The sequence below is a fragment of the Platalea leucorodia genome (assembly GCF_965183815.1).
Source record: "Platalea leucorodia genome assembly, chromosome: 6".
Lineage (NCBI taxonomy): Eukaryota > Metazoa > Chordata > Aves > Pelecaniformes > Threskiornithidae > Platalea > Platalea leucorodia.
Window position 1 is genome coordinate 45,641,802 of NC_138828.1, and position 25,180 is coordinate 45,666,981.

The 25,180-nt window shown below is 39.0% G+C and overlaps 1 protein-coding gene across 1 annotated transcript in view; it reads left to right on the forward strand.

The window, feature by feature from the left end:
- The window catches only part of GALNTL6 (polypeptide N-acetylgalactosaminyltransferase like 6), a gene marked incomplete at both ends in the record, with an annotated part of 483,371 nt that overhangs the window by 435,888 nt on the left and 22,303 nt on the right, over window positions 1–25,180 (forward strand). The window contains 3 exons of the mRNA XM_082315259.1: window positions 940–1,057; window positions 10,928–11,035; window positions 22,487–22,708. Coding sequence (XP_082171385.1) covers window positions 940–1,057; window positions 10,928–11,035; window positions 22,487–22,708 — 448 coding nt within the window. The remainder of the gene's footprint in view (window positions 1–939; window positions 1,058–10,927; window positions 11,036–22,486; window positions 22,709–25,180) is intronic.

The window sequence follows — 25,180 nt, forward strand, 5'->3', positions numbered from 1 at the left end:
ACCTTCTTCAGCCTGTTGTCTCCTCACTGTTCAGTGTAGATCCCTTTTATCCCCCTTATACCACAACTTCAAGGAATCAGCAACATTTAAATCCTGAGAGCTGTCAATGTATTTACTGCATTAGAAACAGGGTCTTCTTGGTAGTGGAAGAAAAATCTGCTTGGTTTCCAGCACAATAATCCTGCTTATAAATTTAAAATACACTTTTCATTAATATTCTCTAACTCTAACTTTAAATATCTCATTTGCTTTCTATATTGTCTGTGGAAAAGGCTGAGTTGATTCAAGTAAATTCCACATGTTTATTCATGGAATAAATGGAAACATGGGAAACATAGCAAATTATTTGCCGATGAGTTAAATTACCACTGTGAGACAAAGTTTAGGAGTTTTAAATGCTGCTGTAGAAAAGCAGATGTTTAACTCCCAACAGCTGCTCTGTAGCCATCCGCTGTCACCTTCCTGCCTTTCTCTAGTTTTGCTAGCTTTGAAGTGTGAGTTACTTCACATGGAGGACTGAGACTACAATAAACACTTTGGCAGGTTTCCAGAGTCCCTTTCTTTTTCTGTTATATAGGTGTATTTAGTAATGAACAGAATTTGCTTTTTTTTTTTAAAAAAAAGGAGTTTGTGCATGACTGTCTACCATGCTCTATATCTATCTACATGTCTATCACATTGCCTGTTTCTCATCTAGAGTCCATTTTGGGGTGAATAAAGGTAAATATTGTTTGTGTACAGTACCCATTGTCTGTGCCTTCCATAGCTTTGCAATTGTAGAAGCCAGACCACCTACATTCACACAAACACACAGGCACACGCACACACGATCCAAACATCTTTATTATTGCTTGTCCATGTACATTGCTAATCTTCTCCGTTTTTTAAGCATGGCATGATGGTTCCTGTCATTCACAGTTTGTTTTATTCATGCTTCAGGTCTCCTGTAATGGCTGGAGGTCTATTTGCTGTTAACCGAAAATGGTTTTGGGAGCTGGGAGGCTATGATCCAGGATTAGAAATATGGGGAGGAGAGCAGTATGAAATCTCCTTTAAGGTAAGTCATCAAGTCACCTTATAAGATACTTCCTTACTTGTTTGGTACAAGCCTCAGTCTTACACCTCTGGATTTTCATTTCTCATATGCTTTGTGATCATGATGCTTTTATTCATATTGGCTTTTGTCTTTTAACTAAAATTCATTTAGTACAATACTACTTTTTTCCTTTAGGAATTTCCACTAATTTCACAGAGAACTATGCCATAAACATATGCTTCAGAAGCCATACAAAAATCACACTGAGTTCAGTTCCCTCTGAAAATCTGGTAGCTTACCACCACCAAAGAATGAAGTTCTACCTGGTTCCTTTTGTCAAGTCTTCTCCACTTATCTTCTCTCAGACTCTGCATTTACTTCATGCTCAAGTGTTGAGCTCAGCTCAATAAGCCAAGAGAGAACTAACCCAGAAAAAAAGAAAATTCCATCATTTTCTGCCCAGATCAACAAGTTTAATCATCACTAGGGGTAGGCTCCCCTGGAGTCAGCTCAGGGAAATGAGTGGAAATGGAAAGAGAAAGTCATAGGAAGAAGAACCCCTTTCAGTAGCAGTGTGTCACTAGGTCACCTCAGCTGCTATGAGCTGCTATCTACCGGCCAAATTTTCAAAATTAGATTATTTTTAATTGCATTTGAATAATTGTAATGATGAAACATATGGGGAGTTTTCAAGTGCTCAGGTTATGTACAACCAGCCATGGTATATCCTCTATGTCAGCATGTGTATTCAAATTGATTACTTGGCTTTTACATGTCGAGTTGAAAGTCTTGTTGATTTTCACATGTAAAATAAGTATTTGTATTAGTTTGATGAGGACTAACATGTCTAATCTTGAAAATTCAGTTTACTATGTTCCAGTATACCCAAAGAAGTAAGAACTCTATATGCAAAGATTTTCAATGACTTGATAGAATTTCATGACATACATGAGCTGAGTCAAGTATATTTGGATAAAGCTTGGAACTGAAATTACAATTCACATTTAGCTTCAGGATCTTTCCAAACTCTGACAGTGTAAAGCTCAGCAAATAAATTTAGTATGTCAGCCATGACTAATATCATACATCTTGCTGCATCTGAGTTTCAACAGCGATTAAAACAACAGAGCTGAGGCCATTCTGTTGAATGAAATATACAGCGTGACCCAACACTGGACTGCCAGGCTGTCTTTACAGGAGTTATCAAGAACAGCAAAATGGTTTGTATTAACTGTGCTACTCTCATGTTTCTCCATATCATTTTTATACGCCAGCAAAATAAAACAGGAGGGCAGGGGAAAACCAATAGCTAGATAGTGTATTTAGAATATATCGATTTACCTTCTGTCCATTTAGGTTGTTTCAGAGGCAAATGTAAGTAGTCACTGGTAGCTGTCACAATGGTCTCTGACAGGTCACCCAAGATTTTATTATCCTATTTCAAATATTCCTTTTATTCGGCATCGGAAAGAATATACTTGTAATGCTTTCCAGTCTTTGTATAGAAACCATGGTAACAGCACTGGAAATTGAGATACTAGATTGTCCCAGTGTATTTTGCTCAAGTGATAGATTTTTTTTTTTGGAGGCAGCTGTGTCACACTGGGTCAGTCATACACATTTCAGTCATATCTCCTGATTCATCTCATTAGTATATACTGACCTTAGGGTCCCAGTCTTTTCTTATTAGTGTTAAAAGAAATAAAAAATACTCTTTAGAAATGATTGCCAAGTAGGAACAACTTTCTATTGGAAGAATTTGACAGATGTAAGTTTTAAAAAGACTGCTGTTTTGTTTGGCATGACAAAAAATGGGAGAAAAATCATGGAGGCAGGAGGGAGAACCGGAAAGGACTGGGTTTTGTTATGTCAGAATCACCAATATCAGCTCGGGAAAGTTTTCTGCCTCAACAGTTTCTATTGTAGCTATAGATTCAGTCATCTTAAAACTTATGTAAATCAGGACAAGTTAGCCAGACAGTTTAATTTACTGGCTTTATTCACAAAATTTGGGAAGATGGTGGACTTGCCATCTCTCTGTTATTCACAAAGTCAATGAAAAAGCCAGACGACCAGCCTGGTTCACTTTCCTCGGCTGCTTGAGTGGGTCTGAAACTACATCTTACCTTTCCTTAGAGTGTCCGCATCTATGGACGTGTCGTAGGATGGGTGCCCTGCGTTGATGCCATATCTCACGTTAATGGTATTTTGCTTGGCAAATAATTATTTGCAATATCCTGCCTCAAGAACATGTCTAACCACCAGACATTTAACTGTTCCCACTCATTTCTTCTTTGACTCCATTAATTCTTAATATTTTGTAAAAACATGATTGGGTTTCATTAAAAAGTTGTAAAAAGCAGATGATTTGAAATATCTCGTAGTTGTGGGAAGTTTGTATTTAGAAGACTGTTTCAGGCTGATCTTTAACCTCAGTGACAGACACGGTGTTCCTTTTATATTCTTCATACATCATCTTGGTTTTAACTTTGAGATTCATTTTAACAAAAAGTGCTATATAATGGTAAATAAGTAAACAATATAGCTACTATAAACAGAGACCGTGCTGATGACACAGCCTTCCCAGTGTCAGACTGGGGATTCTTGTGGCTGATTCAAATACAGTGATGTATTTATGAGGGGGTGCATGCCAGAGCCAGAGCCATCATGTGCTCCCTGAAATGAAGTAGTGTCTGGTTCATCTTGAACTGGTTGCCCTGCTCTGTGAGCTGGGGTGAAGAGTGTTCGCACATCGTTTCTGGTCCTCTACTCAAGTGATGCATTTTAAACTCCACAGATCGACAGACTACTGTAACCCTTCTGCTTAACATTTTAACAGTAGGTCCAGGTACTATAGAATAGACAAGCTGTGGCATGTGTCTCTAATTAGTACTGCTAATGTTTTGATGCAAAGGTAAGCTTACAGCTATGTTAAGGAAGATTTTTGATAAATGTGTGTGTCAAATATTGTGTTTATATGTCCAAATCCACTGGTGCCAAATGTGGAATCACATCTAAGAAACAGTATATGTTTGATATTCTCTGCCTAATCTTATTCGGGGAAGAATTTCCTGTATGTTGGAATGAAACTTCACCCCACAGAAACATTGGCATGCCAAGGGGAAAAGGTCACTTGATAATCAATATCCTATTAAGGAAAGCATCTTCTCGATGAAAAGCCTCTGCATTACTGTACCAGAGACATTCACAGTCACCTCCACAACTCAAGTTACAGGAATGTGTGCTACAAAGCAGGTGGGAAGCGTGAGTGCAAAGTGTGGGCTTAGAGAGTCAGACAGATTGGATCTTTCAGAAAAGTATGATGACTAGAGCTCTGCTAGTCAAGACTCAATGAAATAGTTTGTCTAAAGTCTCCTGACTTAAGGAATTACTAGCTTCTTCATCATTAACTTAATATCAACTACTCTGCTCACTGTAATCTTCTACTGCGCTTTGCAAACCCCAGACATGCAATGAATTAAAGTCTGGTACTGGATCAAGGGCCATCATGCAAGCTCAAAGGAATTGCTAATAATAGCAAAGCCGTATTGCTTTATGAGTTCAAGACGCTAAGACAGAGTTCAAGGACTGATTAAAAATTAGATTAGCAGGACAAGTGGTTGCCTGTGGAGTCAGGCAGCAGTTCCTGACAAGAACAGGTCGAACCAGATTTAGGAAAGGTACTCGGGCTGGGAAGCTTGGAGGGAAAGTGTCGATTTTGATGTTTCTCTCTGGCTGTTTCACTAGATGTGACCTGGGGTGACAGACGCCAGGCTTCAGTGCAGAGCACCGTCCTAACCAAGTCTTTTTCTGGGGGGGAGCCTGCATTATCACATTGTTCAGAGACAGAAGGTGGGTGGTGTGAGCAAAAATATATGTTTGTGTGTGTCTGAGGGGGAAGGGTATTTGATGGAAAAAGAAAGATACCACAGAGACTGAGTCTGCAGTGAATCTAAATTTCCTGCAGTATAATTCAATAAGTTTCTCCAAAATACACTATGTTTTATAGTGTTTCTGTGACATTTGGAATTGTGCCATAGCAGGAAAGGAAACTTCCTCAAACTTCAGGTGTGACTATTCGAGATGCTGAGCTGTCAGGAACACAGAGAGACAGGTTAAAAAAAAAAAAAAGCTGCTGCTTAAAAACTTGCTTGACCTTTATTTCCTCAACTACAAAACCCAACGTATTTCTCTTTTGTTCTTTTCTCACTTGGAAACATTGCTGCAGAGGACAGCAGCAAGCATAGCACTGGGTGCCATGCTGATTAACTGCTGTTTCCAAATCAGAGCACACGCATGCACATTCGATGGATGGTGAGGCAGCCACAACCCGTGTCTCAAAATATGACCTTTTCATTAAATAGTTTCTTAGCTTAATTTTTACGTAAGAAATAATGTGCAGCATTTTAATTTTTTGGCAGCATAACCTCGGGATCAATGTTTTAATTAAAAAGATGTATGATATCTTGCTGACGATACTGTTCAGCGTGTGCTAGACTTGCGAAAGCTGGCAAAGCGCTGGAACTGACCTGGTTAATAGTGTCTCTTCTCAATAACCAGGGAAGCCACTATTTAGGAAATCCTAAATTTAAATCTGCTAGAAAGACACAGTTTATGTAGTAATCTCCAAAATATAGAGCAGTGAAAGATACTAATTTCCTGTGTTTGCTAAAGATGCTGGACGTTCCTTAGGCATTGTAAATCATACCTTAACAGAAATACTAATGGTGCTACCCTAGCTAGTCACCTGTATCTAGAGTTGTTTTATCCTTATCCATGCCGACACTTCTCCCAGATTCTCTTCATCCCTCTTTTCCAACACACACCTCCAAGCTCATTAATCCCTTTCTTTATCATCCTCATCATCATTAATTCCCCCCACTGCTGGCAATCTTGGCAGGAGATAGGGAGAGGGGGAGCATTACCACTTGTCAATGCACTTGCAATCTATATGAAGAACTGACAAACACGGAATATTGCCACTTTTCTCAACATTTTAGAGGTGCCAGTGAGTATTGTTGAAATATCCACAGTCATCAGTTCCCAGTTTACACGGTACAGATTTAATACCCCTGACAGGAAATCCCACTGCACCACAAGTAAGTGGTTTTGCTGTTTGTGAACGCATTGATTGCAGATTTGCAGTCAGTGATCCTATTTTTCAATATTTTTCTTGCATTTAGCTGAACATTCTCACTAGATGGAAAAGTTCACAGGAACGTATTCTTCTTTCTCCTTTTCCACAACCTGTTCTTTTGGTTTATATTTCAGGAAGAGTGACTGAAAAATCTCATAAAGTTTTTATATTCTTATTTTCTACAACTTTTTCAGCCCCATTGTGGTAATACATTTCTCCTGTTTGTAGTCTATATTTCTTGCGCAATACTCAGAGCACCAAGCTGACAGCTTTGCATGGCATACTTTATATTCCTCTTCCACAAGTTTACTGTTTGTTTGGTTTTTCCATCCATTTCAGTGTCTCTCGCTGTTGTCTGTCTTGTTACTGACTCTCACCAGCAGTATGTTTCTCAATTAGTTTTGAAGCCTGATCCAAAATCCACTCAGTCCCCCCTCAGACTTTTACATCATTTGCTGTATGTTTATGTTCCTGTTCCACAGCAACACATGCTCCACTGCTCAAAAAACATGAGTCTCTTACTGCAGTAATTACGACTACAGCGTGGCATATGGATTGGAGTCTCATTCTCGCGTGCACAGTATTTACATTTTCCAGATCGTCTCTGGGCTGGATCACTCATAAACTAGATAGATAAGGCAGGGGAAAAAAAGAAACACAAGAGCAAGTGGAATTCAATTTTAAAGACAAAGGAGTGATGCGAAAAGAGGGTGATTCACCCAGAATCCCACAAGAGCTGTAGAACAGAGCCAAAAAATGCATCTGTGACATCTAAGCTCCAGTCAGGAAAAAGCCACATAACCACAGCTTAATCTCTTTTAAATCTTGCGTTAATGCTTGCCATTTGCTTTCAACCATCCCTATAAAGTGTTTTGCAACATTCTGTTGGAAGGAGCTATATAAAGATAGATTGTGATATAGTATGTAGTTGACACATAAACTACTCCTCTTTTGGTCTTTCCAAGCTGAAATTGCATTGGTTTGGTTTTGTCTTTGGTTTTTATACCTCAGCTGCAGACCGGATTCATTGCTTTTGTAAGAAGGAGACATTAGTGATCTTGAGAGTTTCATTGCTTGCTGCTTAGATAAACAGAGAGGCACCGGTGTTGTGATACCATTTCGCCAAACGTCCCACACCACCTGAATTCTTTTCATGGTACAATGGAGGTCTGTAATATTTAACACAGACGTCATTCTCCAATTTCTTGCATTTAGCTCAGGTGACATAAAAATGCACATTTTAAAGACAAAGTTGCCAGAATTCATCTTCCCAGGAAAATATAAAAAATGCTTTTAAAATCATTCTGAAGCTGAAAGATAAACAGGAACAGCTGCTAAATGTCCTTCAAGGCAGCCCAAGATTCATTTCAATTACCCTGCACAGCACACCTCAGGTGCAGCACAGCACTTTCAAGTTTTATAGCTATCAAATATACGCCTAACACAGTGTTATTTTCTCCTGCTTATTATTGCCTCAACATATCTGACAGTTTTTTTCTAATTCCTTTTCTCCTTTTGTTTTCATATTTCTTTTACTGATATCCTCCTGCTTTAGAGGAAATGCAATATATGTCTACTTCAGCTCTCATTGTCTGAGTTAAAGCAATACTGGCCTATATATATATATTTCTGCTTTCTTGTCTTTTAAATTTGTTCTGTGGCTGACTTTCATCTGAGTCAAACTGCTGTGCTGTCCACTCTTCAAAGGCTAAGAAACCTTGATTAATCACTGTAATATCTTGTCTAGCTTTTGAAATAACACCTTAATTTAAAAAGCAAGAACAAATAGTAAATATGGGTCTGCACTTTCATTGATGCACTGGGTTGTTTGAATACAGACACGGAGAGGAGATTTCTGCCAAAAAAGCTACAAAAGAAATAACACACAAACAAAGTATTGGCAGAAAGGTGAATAACATTTTTTTTTAAATGGTGGCACTTCCCACCTTATTTTAACATTATCATTTTTATGATTTTGAATATGTTTATGAATGTGTTTTTCGGTGAATTAGGTGACATGGGATTAAACAGGTGAAGATTTCAAGGTTTTCTTTAAGACATAAATTTTACAAAACGTTTTTGAAAGGAAAATAATGAGCATATCTACATGGCATAGCGTGCCTGCTCTGGGCTGCAATGAGCTATTTTGGCATGGAGGAGAAGCACTCATTTGGGCCTCCAATTCCAACCCACCAGTAAATTTCCTCCCTGAGAAGGACTGTGCTCACCAGGAGACCAGATGGGATATCCTCACCACAGAAATAGGTACTGAAATACTCTTGATTCTGTCAACGTATGTGCTTCAGCAGAGCGATGCCCAGGACAGCTGCCTTTATTACCCTGTGCCACTAACCTGTAAGATTTGTCTCCTCTTCTGAGAAGCCCGTGTGCACCAGAAGCGCCTACTCAGAGCTCCTGCGCCTTAGTTAAGTTGACTAACTGGGTTGGGAGGTGGTGAGTAGCAGCTTCCCAAGTAGCTCTCAGCTGTACCTGTCTGTGCCCAGGTGTCCTTGGAATTTCAGGACAAAGGCAAGCATGTCATCTTGCCCTACCTTTGATAGTTTTAAACCTTCCTTAATCACTTACACTAGCGTATGTAGGTTTATCCTGTAATGTGGTGTGGATCCTCAAACATTTCATTACCAGGTGTCAGCTGAATGCCATAGCTAAGACCTAAGGGACTGTAAGGGCTAATATACAAATGATCCATAAGAAGCAGCTTCCTGAATCACTTTGCAACTGTGCAATTCAAGCCTTCACTCTAAACCCCATTGTTGCCGTTCACAGTATGAATAGTACAGTCAGTCTCAGGGGCTGAATTCCAGTGTGCTACCTTCAAATGCTTTAAGTCATGCTCAAGCACCAAGTTATCCCATATTGCAGTGTTTAGCATCTACATGTTCCCATGATTAAATTTAGTCCCAAGCTCACAGCCACACTGCCAGGACCAGGCAGATATACCCACTGTAACACAAACTGGCAAGTACAGCAAAAGAGACCAAACTCTTGCCCATTTCCACTATTGTTTTAAATGAACAAAATTAATCATTTTATTTTCCTGTGATTTCAAAAGGCCAGTAGCTACAGCCAGCTGGTGGGCAGGACAAAAGAGATGGAATGAGAAATTTATGGTAAAAAAAGTGTAGAGACACACATTGTTCTCTGCAGGCTTCGTGCAGAATGTCAAGTATTTGTGATCACATCATATTTTCCGATAACTTTTTTTAAGGGTCTGATAACTTTTGTTTTAATTCAGAGCGTATCAACTTTTGGATTAATTCCTTTCTGTATGGAAATTGTTGGTGAAACTTTCAGTTGTCTATATTCTGCTCTGCTTTAGCCTCAGTTGCAAACTTATTTCACGCCACTTTGCCCCAGAGTGCATCAAATACAGACAAAATTCCTTCATATCTGTAATGCATGGACCTAAATTCTCATCCAGATTCATGGAAGTGTTTCACGAAGCATCTTTATGTATGTCCACATAAAGAGGAAAGGACAAGCCATTTCTCTTTTTTAGCTTAGGCGTGGTTTTCTTTTAAATTGGGTGGGAGAGTGTTGGGGGTTTTTTTGTTTTCAGTCTAAAGGCTGAAAGCTGAGGCCACAAGTGTCCCCTACACGGAATAACAGCCATTCTGTTCTAATATTTATGGGGAACAAAAAACTGTTTAGCCAGGATTGGGAAATAATTTTTATAATACTGATGTTTTCACTCTAATTTTAAACCTTTGCTGTGTGGTTGGTTTTAGGATACTTGAAGAGTTCTGCTTGGGGGTTGTGGGGGCTGGTTTTGTTGTCGTTTTCCATCTGCCTGATTTGCAAAGTCAAATTGCTGTTTCTGAAATCAGAAAGTTATAAATGTTGTCAGTATGCGATGTAAGTCATCTAATAGCCATGTTGGAGTTTGGTGGCTCTGCATTGCCAAGGGCATAGAAAATCATGCCCATCAGTGTTACTGGCACGATTGCCATAGTTGCTCTGACATGACACACAACCTTGCTCTCACATACACTTGGTAAAACCAAGTCATGCTAGGTGAAGAATTGTGAAGAATTCCTTACTTGCTGCCCATCAGGATACAGCTTGATTTTTAGAGCCATGAAGTACCTGCAGCTACCATCAATGATGACTGAGTTTTGGTTGCTCAGACCTGAAGCGTCAAACCTGTGTGCTCCAGTTGGTTCCATCTGTTTCAGTATTAAAGTACTAATGATGACATGTAGCGGCATGATCTTCCTTCTCTGCCTACATAAATTTGATCAGAAGGAAACTGATTTTTGTTCCTTTTTCTTTACAAAATGAAGAGCATGTTAGTGTTTGAGCTCTGTGTTCACTATTCAAAACAAAATATAAGCCAGGTGTTTTGGAAAAAAAAAAATCTTCTGATTGATGGCTTGTTTTACTCACATAACCTTCTTTTGAAATTTTGGTCCCATATGTTTTAAACAACAGCCACAATAATATCTTGGTTGTGTTGCAGGAGGATCATTCAGGTATCAGGTAAATATTCTAAATATGTTTTATGATTTTGTTTTGAACATACTCTGCTTTTGCACGGTGAGATTCCAGGTAGGAGAGTCTGGCATATTACCTAATCCCAGCTATCAGCATGCCGAGAAGGCCACCACTGTGACTGTGGGAGGCGTCAGTACAGAACAATGTGTTGTTTTCACATCACTGTTACTTAAAATGCCTTCTTTGCCCCGTTTATTTCCAGGGATCATTCGTTCATTTGCTTTGTGTCCTCTTTGCAGGTGTGGATGTGCGGAGGTGGCATGTTTGATGTTCCGTGCTCTCGAGTTGGGCATATCTACAGGAAGTACGTCCCGTATAAAGTTCCTTCCGGAACCAGCCTAGCACGGGTAAGTAATTGAGTCTTGCTGGTTTTCATTTTTGTTCATCATCAGTCTCTTAATTCTCTGTGAACTAGCTTCCAGTAAAACATTAAAATGGAAAATGAATGTTTCTTTATTTGTCTGAAATGAGATGTGCAATTGCTGCATTTATGCTGCCTTCCAGAGATAAGATTGCCAAGAATAAAATGAAAGCTTAAAAAGTACAGGGTTGGACGTTTCAGCACAGAAGCATGTTTCATGCTGATTCAAAAGAACCTAGGAATAACCTAAGGCTTACGGTTCTCAAATTGCACAGTGGTGTCAGTCACAGTTTTTACAGGCAGGACCAATTTGAATGCACATTTTCTTATCAGTCAGCAGAACAGGCAGAGTCTTGTGAAAGGAACGTTTTCTGAGGCAAAAGGACGGACTAACAATGATCTGAGCGACTGTCTAATTATTGTGTAAAACCTCGTTGTGGAATACAGCCAGCTTGGAGCCGTGTGAGTGAGAAATTACAAGACCTCTAGACATTTCTTAAAGACTACTGAACACATCCATATCCATGAGGGGCTTTTTGCTCAAGAGAAAATGTTCTGTAACTTTCTGGAGATGTTCACAGGATGTCAAAAGATGGGAGACAAAGGGCACAGATGTAGCTTCCAGGCAGATACTAGTATTTATTCATGCTTAAGTTTAATCTTTCCTGGTTTAGAGGAATTTTTTTAATAAAATGGCATTAATATTAAAGTCTGCATATTGCCATAGGGTAATATTTTATGAATCGTATTTTTTTCTTAATAATGAAAATGTGGTATGAATAAAAGAATAGATTTCTTGCTCTAAGAGGGAGATAGTCTTGGTTTCAGCACCACAGGACAAGGCTTGCTGTAGTAGCTGCAGCGGAGGAAGGAGGCCGCCTGTGCTGCCTGCCTGCCAGCTGGCTAAACAGAGAGAAAGATTTGCCTTAAAAGACCATCCGTGCAGACAGTGAGACACATGAGACAGTAATGGGATTAGTGGTGGTGGTAGTGGTGGTGACAAAAACTGCATTGACTACATCGTGAGATGAAGATCTTCCCCCAGTACAGCTCCACGTAGTATCGGAGTTTCCCCGTCCAGATTTTTGCACTGGCTGAAATAAACTGCTTTGTTTATGGTATCCCCTGCAAAAATCACGCACGACTTGAAATAAGAAATCCAAACCTCAGTCTCTGTTTTTCTCTATTACAGCACAAAGTATCTCATTAGAGAATATGCTGTCTCGTGCATTACCTGTAGGAGCAAAATACAATCATTTCTATTTGGACTATTAGCATCTCATACAGTTCGACACTTAACTAGCTTTCATAGAGGCACTGTGAGTACTTAGAGCCAGCAGGTAGCCACAGCCTGCAGCCTCCCTATACTGCTTATTCTAGCTTGATTTCAATAAATCACTTGTGAAATATTAAAAAAAAAAAAAAAAAAAAAAAAATCCCAGTTATAAAAATGAAATCTCTGCCTATGCACAGACTGGCTGCTCCGTATCTTGTGGGAAAAGATCTAGTGTGCTGATAGGGTCGGTCTTATCCTTCCCATTCAAATAATGGATAGTTTCTTCTGTGTTGTGGGGGTCCAAAACATAATGCTTAGGTAAATTTCTGGCATGTATTTATCACTGAAAGAAAATCTGAATTCTCAGGTTCACAGCTTCTTTCCAGTACAACATTCTAAACCAAAACCTTACTGGTAGGATACATTGCATCAAGGCTGCCAAGAGCACAAGATCTTCTGTACGTTTTAGTGTTTGGGCCTATGTCAATAACTGGCCAAGGAAGAGAGTTTGGTCCCTGACCCATCAAATTGTGTGTATTTTTAAGCCTAAAAATATTCTCTTTCTCTCATTCAAGCCAGAAAAGAAAAAGCAAGGACATGTTCATCTTCAGTGTGTCAGTCCCTTTGATACAGACCACTTATGGTTCCAGATAAACTGCCCCAAATAGAGCTGTTAGCCAAAATAATACTAGGGGAGCATGCACAGAAGTGGTCTGGATATTTCAGCTATCTTTGCATTATCCTCCAAATATTATATTATATCCTCCAAAGATTATAGTCTACCCCTTATGAGTATTTTATCTAAAACTTCCCTCTAGTTCAAGAATATAATGAATAACACACTCAAGAATATCTGGAAGTATTATCCGTGCTGCCAAAAGCAATACTTTTCATTCCTAAGTATTTTCCACAAAGGTTTTTACTAAATCTTTTTCCATCTTCTGCTATGTAAAGGGAGGATGCTGGAGATGCAGTTCACAAAGGACTGAGCACTAGAAGCCCAGCTGTGATTGTATAAATGATTGCAAGAGCCCCTTCATTAATAAAGGGAGAATTTCCCCATGTGCAGATACTGCGTTAAAAAATGACAGATCTTCCCATCCTATCCCACAGCAGCAGCACAAGGGATATGGAGACTGGAGTTAGGAAGAGGACAGAACTTCTAGACAAACTCAGGCGTAGCCCACATCATCCCATGGGTTTCCTTTCAAGCTGCTTCAGCTTATGTTTGCCCTTAACAAATAATGCTTAAAGTGAGCATTTTTCCCTTCCCTTGGCGTTTCACCTCTCTATATCTTTTAGCAGCAAGTTTCAACACACAGTTTCAGCTAGCTACATAATGCCTAACCAATCTAGGTATCTTTTAAAGAGCTGTGACCTGGCATGAGGATCACATACGCTTTATTAAATGAGAAAATGAGTTAAAAGGACCATTCTGCCTCCCCATCACTAAATAACCACTAGTGTACCACACACAATAGTATGTATCATGACATCAATTTTCTGTGTCCTTCTTATCATATTTCTTGCCTCCTTATCTGTCACTCAAGACCTGCAAGGCCTATGCATATTTTTTGCTGACACATACCCCGTAAATTGAAAAGCATCCACATGAGAAATGCTCTGTCAGTAAAACTGTTTGGTGGCACAGAGCAAAAGTAAAGCAAGCTGTAAACATGCGTAGTAGATTTATAAAACAGACTGTGACAACCAAATGCAGATAAAAAAGCTGAATATTTTTTTCCTGGAGATGTCTTAAGATGTTGCTGCTTGCCAAATGCAGTCAGTGTCCAATTTATAGGTAATTGCACATAAAGCAAGATTGATGGGCATGCAGATATCAACACTGATTCCACATTATAATGTGGAAGCACCACATAATTATTCATTCATTCCAAACCTGTCAACCTCTGCACAAAACTGCAGTGACTAATAACCAATTTTGCCTGTTTGTTTTAGGTAAAACATATATAGAGGGTGAATCCCTTAATCTTAAAGTCCTATGCAAGGTGTTGCCCTATTAAAAACTTCTGAATTGTTTTACTGGATTACTTTAGTTGCTTTGTGGTATTTTTGACTGTTGCTTCATTTTTAACAATTCTAGCTAAGCCATTTTCTTTTAGCCAGTTACCTATGAAATTAGACTTAAAAATATTATTAGCAATTTCTTGTAGGTATATCCCAGTTTATTATTTATTTTATTTATTTTCCTGTTGGGGGGGGATTTTTTTTCTATTCATGATTCTATAAAAGCCGTAAGAAATTTATCAATAAAAGCTCACTGTTCCATAGGATATGCAGAGATGAACTCAGAATTTCAAAATATATCTACAGAAATTTTTTTCGTTTGCAGGTATTTTACACAGCATTTTAGCGTTAACTACAGAGCATTAGAGCATTAGGCCTTTCTGAAGGGAAGGGCAACCCCACTGAAGTTCAAGTTTGGATGCTAACCCAGCAGCGTGGTGAATCCTAACCTTAAGTTGAATTCCTCCCTGCACGCCAGGACATGGGATCCCAGAGCACAGTGATCCTCTGACCCAGCAGGCACAAGCACGATGACATTTGCCTCATTACGCAGTGTTGCTGAATTGGAACTTGCACGAGTTTGGGTTCAGGAACTCAGCTGATAAAGGTGGGTTCAGACTCCCACCTGAACCATTTGCTCAGCCTTTTTGAGTGGCTTCAAAAGGGATCTATAAAGAACATTTCTGTAGCTATACCATCTGGTGCTGTGACCACGTTTGCATTTTTGACAGAGCTTCCTTTAATATTATGACCATTTCTTCTATTCTTTTTTTCCAGCTGCAAATAATGTTTGGGGTTTTCTTAAAGCAGCTCATGAACATTTTCTTTTCAGTTTCCAGCCAAGTTAAAGAACCAAGGAGAATTGGTTAGGTAATGGCTATGTTCTCTTGTGCCCGGAGTGCAAACTGACAGATGTGGCATGCTGCTAAGGGAGCACTGCTGGCACTTTTGCAATCACCTCTTTAGCACAAAAGACTGTAGCACAAAGTCGGTTATGATTCAGCAGTCACAGTAAGCAGCTGAAACATCAGCTTAGAGTAAGCAAATTGTTTAGGAATCAAGCGTTCCCTTCTTGCAACAGCATAGTTATAATATATGGTGATGATGACTATACAACTTTTAAGTTTCCATTCTAACTTTTTTTCAATTAATAGATTTATAAATTCATCATTAAAATGAATTAAACCAAGATCTCAAACAGAGCACTTACCAAAGAAAAACTTCAAATTAATATCTTCTAATCCTTGAATACAAGAAAGTCAAAGTAATTCTTTTAAATGCTAATTTTTTATATTTTCTCCAATCTGAATAGAAGTTTTGCTTTTAAGATAATAAACGCAACAGGACAGGCAGCTTAACTATACGAAAGGAATATAAAGAAGGTGGAGAACTAGATGTTTCTGGACAATAACAACATCAAAGTGGTGGTAGCTACTTTCCAGGATTTATTCAATAGACTAGCACTGGAACCCAAATTACATGGCTAAAGAAATGTATTTGAAATCAAACCCCTGAATTTTCTTCCACGCTTAGCTGCAGAGGTGGGCTATGATCTGTATGTGCCCATCTGTCAAGTGAGCATGGCAGTAATCAACAAATTTGTGGAGATATTGTTACGGGGTCCCTCTGCTTTCCACAGCTGCCCTACAGCCAGCCTGCAGAGACCTGCGGCCGCAGAGCTGGGGGCAGGCAGCATCCTCGCAGGGGACCGTGCCCATCCCTGCCCGCCAAGCCCCCCAGGCTGGCCTCAAGCGAGCCACTGAGCAGAGATGTAGCCTTTAGTCACTGGGCTGGTTTTTTGGCTTTTTTTCACTTTTTTGCAATGTGTAGATCTTAAATTTTTTTTGAGGTGGAGATGCAAACCTTTACAGAGAGAACGAAATCCTGGCTGTTTTTAGATGACATCTGTGAAATTTCAGTTCTAGGTATTTGCAGGCTACAGGCTGAGAATAAATTGTCTCTTGCTTCTTTGCCAGCTGTGCTAACTCTCACAAGAGTTATTTATATACACCACAAGCTTTGTCACCTGGTTAGCATACTGTCTTCCATGGAGAAGCATTTCTTTTATGCCTGCAGGCATTTCTTTATTTGGTTGGGGTTTTTTACACAAATACAAACCATTGCTGGAATGAAACACAGTTAAGTTTTAAACACAGTTAAGTGTAAAGGACCAAAATAAGATACCCAAGAGGGGGAAAGATTGACAAACATTAGCACTGCCTAAGTTAAAAGGGAGTTAGGCAAGAAGGGGAAAGGGATGAAACCCCCCATTTAGACTTAACTGATGTGGGCAGCTTAGATATTGAGACCTGAACATCACAAAGCTGTAATTAGTGTCCAAGAAATGTTTTATCATGCTTTCACTGTAGAAATACACAGAAATGAGAAATGCTTATGTTCTGACACTGATGGAAGGACCTTTGCATGACATTGAGGGTACCGTTTTTCTCCTTGTGAGTGCTTTGGAGTTTTGTACCTTGCTGCCTCTGTCGTATTAATCCATACTTGTTGGATGGGCTCCTCCAGTCATGCTTTGTTCTCCTCCTCCGTGATGATTTATTGTGACGTTATGCTACCCGTATTCCAGAGGAAAACATAGTTGTCTTGGCTGGATGGATCCCAATGTGCTTTTTAAATGCATTTTACATAAAACAAACTGTATATTATATTGTTTCCAGCCAAATGAAATACAGCTGCTTCCAGAATTAAACAGGGCACCCACTTTGAAGTAGCAACAACACTGTGCTTCACAAAACAAGCAATAAAAAACATTTAAATTAGAAAGATGATGTAGGTGGAGTGAAAATAACCCCCCTGGAATTTTACTAGAAAGGAAAAGAGATTAACGTGTTAGTTGTTGCAGAGACTGTTGTGTTATTTTTAGCAAATAAACAGTCATATCCTCTCTTATATTTCACAACTGAAATACAGTCAGGCCTCAGATGTGCTGTGGTGATTCATATTTGATTGGTGTAATTGAAAGTGATTTTTGATGTCCTGGCTGATGAGAGAAATGACTATCATGACAAATAAGACCACACCAGCTGGTGACATCCAGCTTCCTGGAAAATGTTCAGATCAAATGTAGGACAACAGGAACTCGTTACAGGATCCAAATGTTCCTGTAGTGGTTTAATATTGACAAAAGTAAAGTCTGTGGATTGGTGCCAGGGTTGGTTTCATGCAAATGGTGAGATAGGCACAAAAGCGGAAAAAACAGGTTATGCAGGTGAAATGAAACAAATAATAAAACCATTGTGCTGCTTTAGTGCCACTGGATGACAAAAACCTACTTTAGAACATCTGGAGAAACTGCAAACAGAAATTACATTTTTATATTAGTTTAACTGCTGCATCTAGCATGTCAATTGGAAAAGATGCAACTATAGGATGGAGCTGTGCAGGCTCGCAATGTGGAATAGCATACAGCTAGGCAGCTCTCTTACCAGTGCTGTCATTGCAAGCCAGCACACCGGCCACAGTTATGAAATGTGGAACTACCCCTCTCATATTAGGGATCAATCTAGTTAAACCTTGCTTAGAGGGAATAGTTATGAATCTGTCCTTTGACTTGTCCCTGCCTCACTCCGCTTTTCCATTCTTATGGCCAGTGTTTACTTTCTTCTCACTGAGTTTATTTGAGTAATATCACATCTCTTGAAAATGACAGATGATCTTACACACTTAAAAAGAGGGGACAGTCATTTGATCAGAGAGATCTATCTTCTCCACTCACTGAAGAAAGTGAAAGGGACAAAATGGTCCATGAAAAATTTCTCTTTTTCAAGGGGAGAAGTCCTCATTTATCTCTGTCTTTCTCCAGTCAAGTTGATTTAAACTCTTTTATTGAAGTCCACGTATCAGTGACATTGTAACTTACTGTCTTGTAGACTCTTGCTGAGCAAAAATACAAAACAAAGTCACAGTCTTAAATGTGTGAGTTCATACAAACTTAAAGAAAACTTGTCCAGATGTAAGCCTGATGGTAAAGGATTTACCAGAGAGTAAAATCGTAACAGCGACAAAAAACTTAATTATATCAAGAATGCATACATGTGCAACTGTTGACAGCTGATGAGTCAGTCTCACTGTGGTTGCCATCACTTTTGTATGCATCTCACAGCTTCTTGAAGACAACTGTCACAACTTTGCATATAGAAATATGCATCTACTGAACTATCATTAGGCCTTAATTATTCCCATATAGAAATTTTTCGCTCAAAATGACAAGAGAGAGACTAAATTATCATTGGGTTGTCATGGATAGGTCCTGAGAAACTCCTCAGATGTCCATCTAGAGTCCCTGTGACTTCCTTACATTGTGTGTCAGTTCATGTAACAGATTAATATGGAATTGATCTTCATTTAATTGCTCCTACTTAATTTTTATTTTTCCTTTTTTTTCTATTAAAAGACCAGTATAACCAATCTGGACATCTGTAACCTTGCAATGAATTTGACAATGAAGCTAAGCTACAGTAGTTTTCAGCTGTAGAAATATGTTTCGTTTTTCCTTTCCGTATACATTTAGATGAGGTGTTCAGATTGAAGTAAAAAAATCCAAACAATTGTGATCTATCAGAAAGATATCCCAAAACTGTTTCTTCTTATTGATAAAGCTATTTGATGCTATTTGAGAAACTGGCATTTAAAGGAGTTTTCTTTAGAAGATTATGCAAAGAGTAACAGAGACAGAAATCAAGAAGATTCAAATCTAACTCTTATTTTGTTTGTTCTAAATTCTTTGTAGATTAGCTTCACTATGAGACTGGAGTACTTAAATGATGCTATAAGACATTTACAAAATGCCACCTAATCTGGTAGGCTCTTAAACTCCTTTGACCTGTAAGTTCTGCTGCAGTATACACACACACGGTAAAGTCCTAACAAAGCCAATCTGCTTAGCACCTATTTTACAGCTAGACTGTGTCAAGATTTGGTAGCTATTCATAACCATTCCCACTAGTGAGGCTTAATATGTTGGCGTGCTCAGATTGTGTCTAGCCTCGCCTAAGACTCTCAGGGAGGCAGGGAGGAAGCGAGCGTCCCCCTTTCTCCACCAAGTCAGGCATTCAGCCAGATTGCGGGAAGGGCAACTCTGGGAGACTCGTTAAGGACTTGCAATCACATCCTTACCTTAGGGTAAGCCACCTGATTGGTAGGCCTTAAAGCATTCAGAGATGAGCGCGCTCAGTTTGGTTGTGCTCCTCTACCTTTCTGTTGTGATAAGGTGAGTTAAAAGACCAGCAGCTCGCTGACATAATTTGCAGAGAACAGTTATGTTCCTAGGAGGTTCTTCACATAGGGTGACTTTTCATGCTGTTAGACAGCCATAGAACAAGGATCTTCAGTTTACAAGAGCTCACTCATCTCATCTTGGACAGCCTGTATTTTTGCTCCAGGATAGGAACGTAAATGATGTTTGCCTTTATTGTGCAAGATTGCACCAGACTAGCTTTCAGGATAGCAGCTTTACCTGACTGCATTCAATTCAAGGACGGGGATTAACTGCAATTCGAAGTTTTACTACTAGTCTGTACACGTTTATGTTAAAAGGAAGTGTGGTAATTACTGAGCTTGCATAGTGATAATAAGGGTAAGAAACCCGTGCTAACTAAAGTCAACAAAGCTCTTTAAAACTGAAGTGTTTGGATGCTGAGTGCTTGCTTCCTGGTAACGGGCAGCTTCCGAAAGAGCTTCCCACTACTCCAGGACACAGAGTTCCTTGCAGTCATGTTCATAAACAGTCTGCAGATTTAGAGCTAGCGAATCAAGAGTTTATATTTTTAAAAGGGAACCTGTTGAAATTCAGAGGGCTTGCCTCATGTGGTTTCAGCTTACGATAGCAGTGTATAAACATGCTAAGGATAATATATAGGCTCATTACAGAATCTGGCAAGATTTGCGAAGATTTTTAGCATACGATGGAAAGAATGGTCTTGGAAGAACTGGGAACAAAGTTTTAAATAGATTTCTCTAACGTGTCTTACCTGATATTTGGGGAATAGTGGGAAGAACTGTACTTTTTTTTTTAATGCAATGTTTTGGTGGGTTTGCGCACACACACACACAAAAAAAACAAACAGTGAGAAAGGACTCATTGGAAAACAAAGGTTTTGACTGGTGAATCAGAGTTTTGAGCTAGTGATGAGGTATAATACCAAGATTTCTGTTGGACTCCTGTTTTATTCAGTTATAATTATCTAAAGTTGAATGCAGTTCTTTTAGCTTAGCCAGATAACTAAAGAGGAAGCTCCAGCAGAGACTACTCTTAATATTGATGAGGTAAATCTTTGCCAGAGTTACTTTGCATTTTTCTTTCCTAAGAGAATCTTTTTACTGTACTTTTACTGTATGGTTCCTTTTACAGTATGGTTTTAAAATATGAAAATAGCACTATCAGAGAAAGTGACTAAAAGAAATAGTATGATATTTTCTAGAACAGTCTTAAACTGCATTTGCATGATAGTAAATGAGGCGTACAGCATTTACTAGTGGAAAATATGCTGGAAAGATCAGACCTATTTTCATGATTTTGGCTTCTTAGTTTAATGTACTTAATCGTATTTTGGCCTCATCTACAAGGTCTCATCGCATAGTATTTTTACTTTTCAGGGGATTTCTGTGTTACAGGGTTTCTGCCAGAAAGGTGGGATTGTCATTTAGATGTTCTTGAATTTGTTCTGGTTTTCTTAGTCCTACCCGGTCCCTCTATTCTTGAATTCTAATTTCTTGTAAAGTATTTTAGGTTTTCATGAAATTACAACAAAAATCAACCTTATGTGGGGCGCGGGCCATTTTTTAATAGGGATATAAGTGTTGTGATTTCTTATGCTGCTTTAATTTTACTTGCTTTATCCCTGTAGGTTTTAACGTATTTGCTTCACAGAGAGAAAGCACATAGAAACTTATCTTGCAGTGTCAGCTAACAGTACTTTGTTTTTTCTGTATCTTGCTGTCTTTGTATTCAGATAAGCCTTATTAGTTCAGAGACGTTTAGTTTGTGTGGATTAATAAAATTCAGGAAAGGAATTTTCAAATGAATCTTGAAAGCAAATCAGAGTACGAATCAGGCTTACTTAGATGTAGAGAACGTTCTGAGAAGAAACATTACCTTATGTTGATGATAATCAGATGTATATTGTCCTCCAGCTTATTACAGAGCAAATCTCAGCATTTTGCAGTTAGTGTTCTATAAAAAGAATATTACAAAATTTGATGATCTTGTTTTTACAAACAAAGCAATAAGAACACCCTAGTGTCTCAGTGTCATCCAGTGAGATGTTGCTTTGTTGGTGGGATACGAGGTTATTGGGCAGCTGTGGAAATGCAGAATAGACTAAGCCTGTACTCCACGACGACATCTGCATATAAATTTGTGTGGATTAAGCTGCAGGAGGAATTTTAAAAACAAACAAAAACACAGAAAGAGTTGTCCCTAGCCTATTTAGAATCCATGATGCTAAATAACAATGAAATACATCACTTCAGTCTCATTTATTCAGGATTTTTCCTTACAAGTCTTTTTTTTATTTTAGAATTTGAGTCAGCTAATTTAATTAATTACAATTTGAATAAATGCTTATGCAACAAAATAGGTAATTCTGTTTCCTGTAAAATGCCAACAAAAATAAACTTTGTGGGACATAAGCCAGAACTGGGTTTCATGGAACAGAAATAGTCTTAGATATGTCTACAGGATGAGTGCAGAAAGCCACAAGTTGCCATACCTGTCCCATGAGCTGCTTTGCTTTAGGTCAGCTCCACTTCAGGGCTATTTGTTATGCTTTTGCACAGACTTACTAGCATGCCAACACAGCGAAGCTTCCAGTCCAAAGGTGGTGCAAAACCAGCTGTGAGATGGGGCAGGGCAAGCTCGTGACTGTTTGCCCCCATACATGCGCATGTAGGACCTGACCCTAAAAAATAGGTAGGAATTGCTAGGTGACTAAGCAGTATGAAGATAGCATACATTTACCGGTATTTTTCCATATTTTAAGACTGAGAAATTAGACCAGCTAAGCTTAAAAGCTGTGTGGACTACTGAACTTTGTTTTGTTTAATTCTCCCTGTTAGAAATATCATTCACTCAAAGCATGAAGAAATTAATGATTGCTTTTTTCTGCTGCACAGAACCTGAAGCGCGTGGCAGAGACATGGATGGATGAGTTTGCAGAGTACATTTACCAGCGACGGCCTGAGTACAGACATCTCTCAACTGGTGATATCTCTGCTCAGAAGGAACTTCGCAAGCACCTTAAATGTAAAGATTTCAAGTGGTTCATGGCTGCAGTGGCTTGGGATGTCCCCAAATATTACCCTCCTGTGGAGCCTCCACCTGCTGCCTGGGGAGAGGTGAGGAATACACAAATTAGATCGAATTTAAATGAGTCTAACATTTTACATTACAGGAAATTAAAATTATGAAATTAGGTTTAGTTCCTATGATAAGTAGTGTTATTAAAGGAGTTCCCAGTGATTGGAACAATCCCTGGACTAGCCATTAAAATGAGAAACTGTCATGTCTTAGCACTATCGCTGTCCCTTTTATACTTCATTACAATTTTATGTGTACAGGCCATAAGATGCACGCACAATGAGGACAAGAATGTGGAAAAGAGTATGTAGCACTCATTATCGCATGTCACAAGATGATTTTAGATGCTGAGAATCACCTTAGTAAAAAGGAGGTCTGAAGTCAACACTTTTTTTTTTTTTTTTTTTGCATATCCACTTATATACCTCCTCCTGTTCTTACAAGGACAATTGTATGTAGGTGGAGTTAGGTTTGCTCTGTTTTGCTCATACATGCAAGTGTGACAAGTGAAACCTGGATACTTTTCTTTTTAAAAGACTGATTTTGCTCAGCTTGTGGTCTGCATTCTGTAAGTGCTGTCATGAGCGAGTACTACTAGCAGACAAATGCAATTTCTCATTTGGGGGGATAAGGGGAGGGAGGGACGACCGAAGAGAAGCCAATATCCAAGCATCACTCCAGAGCAGGGGGCAAGCAAACAGCCCGCTGGAACTCTCTGCCCGCGATCAAAGATGTTCTGCATTCAGACCTCTCTGAAGAGCAGAGCCATAGCACACCTTGCTTTGACAGTTTGTTTTAAGTAGAAGAAATGAAAACACAAAGAGTGCAGGGCCAGGAAATCACTTCCGTAGCTGAGCTGAAAAATTGCAGTGGCCTTTTACCTCTAGGAACTAAAGTGGATTCACTCCATGGAAAGGTGGCACATAGAGGGCTTTTTCCTCTCAATTCGTTCAGATTTATAAAGAAGGCTTTGCTCTTTCAGTGTATTGTGCTACTTTTTTAAAAACCATAGGAATATCTGTACTGTGAGTTCTGGCCTTCTCTGATTTTGCTGGAGATGTTCTTGGGGATCTCGGACAACTACCTTTTATATTTGAAACCAAAGGATGAAGTTGAAACTTTGACCAAAACTTTTGGTAAGACCCCTCACACTTCTGCGTATCCCCAGTGGTCAAGGCTGGACGATGCAGGGGATTTCTGAACATAGGTGCCTCTACTATTCTCCAGAATTTCTTTTTAAAAAAGCAAATTACATCATTGCAAAATTTTAAAAACAACTTTCTGTGGTAGTAGCAGTCCTTAATTCTTCTTTGTAAGCTACCAGTTACAGATGTTCAAAGGAACTTCAATTTATATGTGCCTTACTGTTTGCTACTTCTTGGCAATAATTAATTCCTTTGTTGTTAATGTTTCTTACATCTTTGATACTGCTGCCCACACTTTATGGGATTATTGTATCCCAAGAGATAACAAGTTTATCAGTAGAAGTCAGGCTGGATCAGGGTGCTGTGACTGCTGCTGTGATCTTCCTTCATCATCTTTCACATGTATGCAAGTGCATCCTCGGAGGACTGTGATCGTGGGATGTGTAATTTCTCTGGCAAGCTGAACAACCCTTAACTCAAACAGGGGGTCTAAGTGGAAGAGATTGTGATCCAGGTATTAATTCTTCTCACAGCAATATTAATGTACTCTTTGCCTAAAAGCAAGACTTTTTAAAAGTAAATCAAAGATCATAGCAGCGGTATCAAATCCGTACCTTAAAAGCACTTATTGAGTTCTTAGGAAAGAAGTGAAGACCAAAGGCTTTCTGTTTCCTCTAAAATGTACTTTCTCTAAAATAGCAAGAGAAGTTTCAGCCCAACTACTCTATTTTTTCCTAAGACTGTCACATTCCTGTGAAGTTTTAATTAATTTGTTGGCACTTGCAAGGAACTTGAACAAACTTGAAGGTCAGTGGCTGTCATAATTAGAAGCTGGAAGAGGAAAACAGCCTGTGTGTTATTGCTTTGTAAGACTCAAGCAGCTCTAGAAACCTTGCTGATTGTACACACCAAAAGTCTGTGCCAAGACTGACTGTCATTTAGTATCCTCTTACTTTCATTTGGAAAGACTTTTCATCTACTTGCCTATGCCAGTCTGAGAAAGAATAAACAATGAGGTACTCAGACAAGTTTTGGCTCCAGTATTTTGATATCTAGCTAGTAAAAGCGTGTGGTATGAAAGCAGACATCTCATAAACAGCCTCTGCACAACTCCCTTTTTTTTTGCACACGCATTTATTTAAAATCTGACTCTTATATTTCTTGACAAAAACTGTTCGTGATGGAAAAGAAGAAAATTTGCAAAACAAAAACCAATATTCTTCGCTACACTTGTCATGGCCTTATCTCTTCTGCTTGTTTGTGCCTTTTGTCCTTTGTAGCTGGCAGGATATGTTCCCTTGCTATTCTGTTCTGCCTTGTAACATCTGAAATATGTGCAGTAAAGCAATGTAACAGCAAATCCAG